General features: G+C 35.0%; 1 protein-coding gene across 1 annotated transcript in view; it reads left to right on the forward strand.

The window, feature by feature from the left end:
• Positions 1 to 3,146, forward strand: part of LOC137658664 (uncharacterized) — a 125,601-nt gene extending 122,455 nt beyond the window's left edge. The window contains exon 4 of the mRNA XM_068393607.1: positions 1 to 3,146. This exon is cut by the window's left edge and continues 938 nt beyond it. Coding sequence (XP_068249708.1) covers positions 1 to 1,661 — 1,661 coding nt within the window. The 3' untranslated portion in view covers positions 1,662 to 3,146.
• Positions 3,147 to 10,000: the final 6,854 nt, after the last annotated feature.

A 10,000-nucleotide genomic window follows, 5' to 3' on the forward strand; every position in this document is an offset into this window, starting at 1 on the left:
TCTGGCTCTATTTTCTTCATTACCGGCATGTCCTGCATTTGGAAATGCCAAGGCCTGCCCAGTGCCCAAATACTCTCTCCATATTCAATGGTGACATTCCAAATGAAGAATTGAATGAGACAGCAAATCTTCTTGGTAGATTTTGCAAACATGACAAATTGCCTCGTGTCTGTAGTGGCGTTCATGCACCAGGACCCCACTCATCTTCTTGCTCACCTCATGACAGTTATATTTCAACTGGTCCAGCAATGACCTTATCTCTTCGTTATGCTGCAGGAACAGCTCCAGCACATGTAGAATTCTTAGCTCGGTATGAATTTGTAGACACCAGACAGTGGGGTACACCCACACCAGGTGGAGGGCCCTGTGACAGATCATTTACAGTCCGGCCTGACAGGTTATTTGCATCTCCTAGGGATGTATTTATGTTTGGTAGAGGTGGGGCCAGAAGGCTGCGATGTGTTTACACATTCGAAGTTGCAAGTTACCAACGGATAACTTTAAAGATCCTTAGATCAAAAATGGGACCTGACTGTATGACAATTCATCGACAATCATCGGGTCGTCATGAATGTTCCCATGGTGGAGAACCAGGAAACCCGTACATACAGTTAAGGGAGGAACCCTGGATAAATGTCCCTCTACAGCGTGCTTGCCTTTGTAATATATCTCGCCATCATCCTTTTACTATAACTTCATATACAAACAAACTAGAACTGATATTTTCAGTACCAAAGATGTCTCCTTCAAGTGATTACAATGATTACTTCTTTGAAGGCGAGTACTATATATCAGAAGCCCCTCAAGAAATCATAGAAAGATGTAATGAAACTACAAGACACTTGAATGGACGTTACGGTAACTTTACAGTAGGCTACGGGAGAGGGGACCTTTGTGCAACACAGCCACGGCTTATTGCTGCAACAGATACCTACTTCCTCTTCCTAAGAGTTAGAGGTTTCAGTGCAACAGAAACAAATTGTGAAATTGCCTCTCGAATCAATGTTTATGCTGCAGGGGGTGATTCTCCTCTCGCCTCTATATGCCCAGAACGAAGGGATGTTTTCACCAATATCTTCAGTAGTGGATGGGATGATTACGAATTTCAATTTCATTATGAAGATGATTTATACACATGGGATAACAAGAGCAATATCTCAAGTACCACTCTTGGACCAATTTTAGAGTATGAAGACGAACTAGAAACTCCAAAGAAAATGGAATCGCGTGATCTGTTCGTAGAATACACAGGCAATTACTCAGGTCGCTTCCTGGTGTCATGGGTGAGCGTTTGGCGACCACTGAAAATGGCATCCCAGTTATCATCATTCGAAGACCCTTGCAAGACGCCTTGTCCTGATATACAAGGATGCCTTCCAAAGGAGCTCTGGTGCGATGGGACTTACCACTGTCCTTCAGGATTAGATGAAGGTACTGCAGCCTGTGGCCTATGGGCTGCATTACCTTGGGTATATTTGGTTGCAGGAAGTGCTTTGGCATTATCGCTTGTGTCACTTTTCATTGCCGTTGTCATCCATCACATCCAATTGAGACTGCAAAAGAAGGTTGTAGCAGCTGCTACTGCAGCCGTGAATAATGGCCATGGTATCAAAAGTACCACACAGGACCTTCTCATACCTCCTGAGAAAGACAATTGGTGACAACGCGCCCATTCTGAGGACATTATCTGCATTGACTATGAGACTACTGTTTAAAACCAAAACAAAACTGCTGTTGTTGCCATGTCATGGTATTCTGACATAAAGCAAATCTTTATGCCAGATAACAATGGTTACCTAGCACAAGTTCCTTTTTAAAACATATCTGCACAGCCATATACATTTTGTCCTTCGAAAAAAATCAGTGGAAGGAAAACCAAATAGAAGTCCAAAATGTCATAATACAGCTGTATTTTGGTAAATAAATATGTACTCCAATTTTTGATAAAAAAAAAAAAATATACCAATATATCACACAAACTCTTGAACTTGTGCTTAATAACTTGCTACATGCATGGCAACAGAGTAAAGCAGGCACACTGCCATGGTCTCATGTCAATTCAGACTTTGTCTTCCGAATGGGATAATATTTACCTTATTTCAAATATGTGACTGTAAATATGTGAGGTGTTTTAATGTCAAATGTATAGTCTGTTATCTGTGAATATGTACAAAGTTGTTAGAGTCTGCGATCAAGATAGAGTCGTGTTGATCAGCTGCTTTCCATGTGTGAACGAGGAGAGGTATAGAAGTCAGTGGACTTCGAAAAAATCACGAGTCAAAATAAACAAAATAATGAAAATCATACATGAAACTGGTGCAGTGTACTCTGTCCATTCCCTGTTGGTCCTCTGTAGTTAAATTTGGAGATTAGATTACTACAATAATTACTGTATAGCTGGCATAAATGAAGTTAGCCTAATCCTGTTAAAGGCCATTCAATCGAAACCCAAAATGAAGTATTGAGGAGCAAGTCAATTTTGACGACTCGAAACGAATTAACTTAAGCCAATTGGCTTTATTCTCTTTTAAAACAGGATTAGTGTACATTCAAAGCATAAATTAGCCTGACCTGACAGAGACTAGAAAGAGTACGTCACTCCTATCTATCTAAAAGACAGTGGCTTCCAACTAATGCTTTTTTCCCACCAGCCACCTAACTCAATCACCTTAAGCTAAGTTACATCAAAATATTGTCAAATTGTACTTTTCCCTGGCTGGTGGCACAAAAGCAAACTGGAGGGGTCTTTGCCACCTCGAAAGTTTTATTACAAAATTATATATATATATATACACATAAAAAAATATTTGTCTGTGTTAACTTCGGCATAATATTGTGACTGTTGATACCCACTTGGGCTGGGAGATGTTTCAAATATTCGATTAAATCTAATTCTATTGGGAGATGTTTTAATGATTAGATTTATTCAAGGACGAACTTCATCTCATCTCACCCTGAATTTTTACAGAGATATTTCTGGTTTTTCCCTTCAAGAGTATTTGAGTTTATCCGATGTTGTTATATAACAGTGGAAGTCTATATCAGTTAATTTTTAATAGATATAAAAATGCATCTAATTTGCAACTGTGGGGACGTTGAGTGACCCAAAAATCTTTGTATATTTTATATTTGCTAATAAAATACAATAAAAGCATAATTCTGTATTCATATCCATCTTCTTCTATTCTGTTTTCACTAGTGTATGCATCCCATCAAAAAGGACGGCTGAATATTTAGATAGATATGCACACACACAAATGCAATCCCTCTCACCATATGACTAATTTTTCTTCCCCTAATTTAGATAGATATGCACACACGCACACAACACCTCTCACCAGTGTATGACTATATCCTCTCTCCCCTACCAGAGGGATGGGTAGACACCAAGTTGTTATATGTTTGGCAATGCCGTTGAGCGTAACAGGAAATTATATATATATATATATATATATATATATATATATATATATATATATATATATATATATATATATATATATAAATATATATATATATATATATATATATATATATAAAGCGAGATGTTCCAACAGGGAAGGAAGCACAGTGAGGAATGAAAAATAAGAAAATAAATAAACGATATGAGAAATAATGAGAAATTTAAATAATATATTTCAAAAACAATAACAACATCAAAACAGATATTTCATATATGAAATATAAAAATAATTTTGAAGTTCTACCAATTCAACTACCGATTAGAAAGATCATTCCACAACTTGGTCACAGCTGGAATAAAACTTATAGAATAATGTGTAGTATTGAGCCTCATGAAGAAGGGCTGACTATTAGAATTAACTGCATACCTAGTATTACGAACAGGATGGAACTATCCGTGAAGATCTGAATGTAAAGGATGATCAGAATTATGAAAATCTTATGCAACATGCATAACGAACTAATTGAACGACGGTGCCAGAGATTAATATCTAGATCAGGAATAAGAAATTTAATACACCGTAAGTTCTTATCCAACAAATTAAGATGGGAATCAGCAGCTGAAGACCAAACAGGAGAACAGTACTCAAAACAAGGTAGAAGGAAAGAATTAAAAAACTTCTTCAGAATAGAATAGTCACCGAAAATCTTGAAAGACTTTCTCAATAAGCCAATTTGTTGCGCAATTGAAGAAGACGCAAACCTAATATGTTTTTCAAAAGTAAATTTGCTGTCGAGAATCACACTTAGAATTTTAAAAGTCATGCAAAAAATTATTATCAATGCTGAAACCTGTATATTAAGGAGCCACTATCCTTGACCTACTTACAATCATACTTTGAGTTTTGTTAAGATTCAACTTCATACCCCATAATTTGCACCAAGCACAACTTTTAGCTAGATCTGTAATAAGGGTGTCAGCAACCTCAGATCTATATACTGTATATATATATATATATATATATATATATATATATATATATATATATATATATATATATATATATATATATATATATGTGTGTGTGTGTGTGTGTGTGTATATATATACTGTACACGCACGCACACACACACACACACACACACACACACATATATATATATATATATATATATATATATATATATATATATATATATATATATATATATATATATATATATATATAAATCATATATTTTAATACATTAATGTCTGGATTCTCTTATCGACCTCGGGATCAGAGTCCCAAGGTGGAACCACTCAAAGAAAATAGCACCTGACCTTCTGGGAATCGAACACTGGTCCGGGAGGCAAAATTTATCTGGTATATATATATATATATATATATATATATATATATATATATATATATATATATATATATATATATACATGTGTATATATATATATCATCATCATCATCATCATCCCCTCCTATGTCATTGATGTGAAGGGCCTCGGTTAGATATCGCCAGTCAAAACTTCTCCATTTATCATCTCATACTTCAAGCTTCATAATTCTCAGTCATGTAAGCCTGGGCCTTCCAACAACTCTAGTGCTTTTTGGATCCCAGTTAAATGTTTGGTGAATTAGTGTTTCTTGGGGAGTGCGAAAAGCATGTCCAAACCATCTTCATCTACCCCTCACCATGATCTCATCCACATATAGCACTCGAGTAATCACTCATAGCTTCATTTCTAATCCTGTAATGCCATTTCACTCCCAATATTCTTCTGAGGGCTTTGTTCTTGAATCCACAAAATTTGTTGGATGTTGTTTCGTTGTCATACCACGACCCATGTCCATACAGTAACACCGACCTCACTAAACATATATATAGCCTCATTTTTATATGTAATTTCAGGCAATTTTTCTTAACCTTGCCATTGTCTGATTTGCTTGTTTCAATCTTTCATTAAATTCTAATTCTAAAGACCCTTTATTAGATATCATAGTTCCTAAATATTTAACAATTCTACCTCAGTAATACTTTCTCTTTCCAGTGATATTTCATATTCCATTGCGTAATATTTTCATGCATCCTGTAATATTTCATTCATTCTGGTAAGCAAACATTGCAAATCCAGTGGTGTTCTGCCATATATATATATATATATATATATACACGTATATATGTACTCGCACACATACATATATGTGTATACACACACACAAACACACACACACACACACACACACATATATATATATATATATATATACATATATATGAATATATTTATATATACATATATACACACACACACACACACATATATATATATATATATATATATGAATATATATATATATATATATATATCCATATATATATATACATATATATATATATATATATATATATGTATATACATATATATATGTGTGTATGTGTGTGTGTATGTGTATGTATACTGTATATGGCCAGACACTTGCTTTTTAATATATAGGGAAGATTAAGACTGTGAGAAAACGTTTGATTCTGTCAAAACTTAAGCAGTAAAGAAATCACTTCAGGGACAAGGAATAAACGAATCTAACGTTTTCTATCAATTGGAAATAGACTAAATGTCAAATTTTCACTGCTTTTCACGAAATATTCAACACTCGTTCCTCAAACAGTATAAATCCTGTCGTAGCTTTTTCTCTATGAGAATACATACTTATTATTTTTCCTTATGATATACTGTTTGTAAGTGAAGATTTTCTTTGGTAAATTTATATAGACGAGTGTATGAATATCCTTTCAAATAAAATATAGATATAAAATGTTCACAATATTTTTAATCAACTTATCAGAGAAGCAGATCCAAAGATCTTCCTCTACTGTGAGAAGTTTACCATTTTCAATAAGAAAAGTTGAACATTCTAATATGAAAATTTTACCTTTTCAATATGAAAATTCGACCTCTTTAATGATGAAATTTTATTTCTCCAATAAGACGAGCCATCTTTTTAATAAGAAAGTTCGACATTTATAATAAGAAAAACATTAGTTTTTCAAGATAATAACTGACATTTTCAGCAATAAAACTAGAGATATTTAATAGTAAAACTCGATTTTCTTATTAGAAAATGTTAACTTCGAAATTTTAAATAAGTTCACAGTGGCAGATAACTGGATATTATACATAGGCCCAAGACTAAAGACGAAATCCGTATTACTACGTTACTTGAAAAATTTGAAAATATTTGGAAACACTGAAGCAAGGATAAAATTCTAGATCTTACCGGGGGGAAGAAGGAGAAAATGATCCAAGTGATAATTCACTCGGACATGAAGTATAAAATCTAAAAAATTAGGGAATAAGGACACAGGGATAGAATTCTAGCCTTTATCAGTTGTAGAGAACAATAAGAAAACCATTGAACTAATAATTTTTTATATGAAAATTGAACTAACCATAAACATATTGCCATGCAATCTAATTGTGTATATAAAGATGTATGGTATCTAAAATCAACTTCATGTATTACAGGCGATTGTTAACATGAAAACCTCTTCCCTCTGAGAGAGAGAGAGAGAGAGAGAGAGAGAGAGAGAGAGAGAGAGAGAGAGAGAGAGAGAGAGATTCTTATTCCAGACACGAGATTTGTACACCATCTTTCATAGAAATTCCAAGAATATAAGGCAAAAGGACAGACACGATTCCTCGATATTTAGTTTCATTGACAGAGGGAGGGAAAAAGAAAACGGATCTCGCAGCTTAGCAGAACCAGAGAAGGGGAAACTTTGGCAGATCGTTCGAGCGTTAAATTCCTGTCTGGAGGGGAAAAATAGAAAAGGTTAAACTAGAAGCAAAGGCTTCCAAGGGTAAAATTTACTGACTGCGATGTTTGGACGCTATGCTTTCGCTCAGAAAAGAAATGTTTTTGCAAATCGTGCATGTAATGGAAACAATAAGTATCTTGAGAAGCAGAGGGAAATATGAAGGATTGTGAACCTTGTGAAATGGTGTAAAGTAAGATATTAAATAGTTCCATAAATTGATGATAACCATTTAAACCGATGATTCATAATAGGGATATCAATAATCTTTTAATAATGAAAAACATGAAAATATTGCCATTTCATCTAATTCATACTATGAAAACAAGGAATTGAAAAATTTATTGAAAATAGAGCCAAAAACTGGTAAATCTCCTCCTTTTACAATAGTCTTGAAAATGTTGCTATTTCACATGAATAATTCATAATCAGAAAACCTGGCCAATGAGAATTTTTTTGCAAATAAATCCAAAAAAAAAAACCATTCATAATTAAGCAAAAGAATAAATAGGACATAAAAAAAGAAATTAGGGTTAATTTTATCTCTACTTATTTACAAAGCAACAGCAAAATCTTGTAACATCATCATCCTTGCTCTAAATAGAGCAGTCTAAATCTGAATGAGTCCATAATTGATGCATAGATTGGCAAATGTAATCACATCTGCATGTAATGCATATTATTATTATTATTATTATTATTATTATTATTATTATTATTATTATTATTATTATTATTATTATTATTATTATTATTTCATACTCCTGTGAGACGTCCAAAAAGTGGAGCTGGGTGAAGGGTGATCGCTCCCGTACTCTAATTTTAGTGTTTCGGAAAGTGCGTGGATGTGGTACGATAGAGAGTAAAAGATGTGAGATTGGAAGAATGTTTAGGAATAGGAGGATGGATATATTGGCTTTGTGTGAGACAAAGATAAAAGGGAAGGATGAAGTGATGTTTGGTGAAGTGACTGGTAGAGTATCTGCGGTTGAAAGGGGAAGAACAAGAGAGGGTGTGGCGTTTTTGCTGACTGAATGGATGACAGGTAAAGTAGTGGAATGGAAAGAGATATCACCTAGTTTAATGTGGGTAATGGTTATGTTGGGTAAGGAATGTTGGGCTTCTGTTAGTGCGTAATTGCCAGGTTGTGAAAAAAGAAAAGAAGAGCGGAATGAATTCTGATATGAATTAATTAGGTGTGTAGAAGTACTGGGTAGAAGGAATTATGTAGTTGTCATGGGTGACTTAGATGCTAGAGTGGGTGCTGGAGAAGTAGAAGGTGTCATTTGGGAATTATGGCATAGCAGGTGAAAATGAGAGTGGTGAGAGTCTGGTAGATATATGTATTGAGCAAGAGATGGTTATAAGTTCTAGTTTTTTTTTCAAGAAGAGAGATAATAATAAGTATACATGGGTAATAGGGGCAAATGGAAGTGGTACAAACTGCGTTAATGGATTGTGGGTTGATAACTAGAAGAATATCTCGAAGATTGAAAGATCAATTTTTGGTAAAAGGATAATTAGTTGTAGCAAAAGTGTGGGGGAACAGAGTGGGGGGATGTAAAAGGGAGATAGTGAAGGTTGAAGAGCTGAGAAACTATGAAGTAAAACGTGAATATCAAGAAAGGTTGAAAGTGACATATGGCAGAGGGAAAGTGAGAGAAACTGGTAATTTAGAGGAGTGGAAGTTAGTAAAAGAAAGTTTTGTTGGGATTGCAAGTGATCTGTGTGGCAATAGGATTGTTGAAGGCAGTATGAGGAAGGGTAGTGAATGGTGGAATAAAGGAGTGAAGATAAAAGTGAAAGAGAAAAAGAGGGCATTTGAAGAATTGCCGCAGAGTAATAAGGTAGAGAAGTATGAAATTTATGGAGAGAAAAATGTGGAAGTAAAACGATAGGTAGCTGAGGCAAAGAGGGCGGCTGTCTGGAGGTGGAGTCAGGGATTGGGTCGTTCGTATGAAGAGAACAAGAAGTTTTGGAAAGAAGTGAAGAGAGTTGAAGAGATAGTGAAAGATGGAAATGGAAGGTTGTTAAATGGAGAGGAGACAAGGAAAAGGTCAGCGGGATATTTTGAAAGTTTACTGAATGTTGAGGACAATAGGGAGGCAGATATGATTGCTGTTGCAGGTGTTGAGGTGCCAATGATGGGAGAGAAGAATGAGAGAGAGATTACAAGAGAGGAAGTGAGGAGACCACTAGATGAAACGAGAGTAAGAAAAGCACCTGGTATGGATGGTGTGAGAACTGAGATGTTAAAGGAAGGGGGTGTGACTGTACTTGAATGGTTGGTGAGATTGTTTACTATGTGTTTTATGTTGTCAATGGTACCAGTAGACTGTGTGTGTGCGTGTATTGTACCACTATATAAGAGTAAGGGAGATGTGCATGAGTGTTGTAATTCAAAGGGTATTAGTTTGTTAAGTGCGGTTGGAAAAGTATATGGTAGAGTACTAATTGATAGAACTAAGAAAAAAACAGAAAATGCAATCTTAGAAGGTCTGAATCAGATTTTTACAGTAGGCCAGATATGCGAGAAACATTTAGCAAAATGCAAGGAGGTGCATGTTGCATTTATGGATCTGGAGAAAGTGTATGATAGAGTTGATAGGGAAGCGATAGGGAATGTGATGAGGTTTTATGGAATTGGTGGAAGGATGTTGCAAGTAGTGAAAAGTTTCTATAAAGGTAGTGAAGCATGTTAGGATAGGAAATGAAGTGAGCGAGTGGTTTCTAGTGAGAGTGAGGCTGAGACAGGGATGTGTGATGTCGTCATGGTTGTTCAACT

Source organism: Palaemon carinicauda, chromosome 19 (assembly GCF_036898095.1).
Source record: "Palaemon carinicauda isolate YSFRI2023 chromosome 19, ASM3689809v2, whole genome shotgun sequence".
NCBI classification, from domain to species: Eukaryota; Metazoa; Arthropoda; class Malacostraca; order Decapoda; family Palaemonidae; genus Palaemon; species Palaemon carinicauda.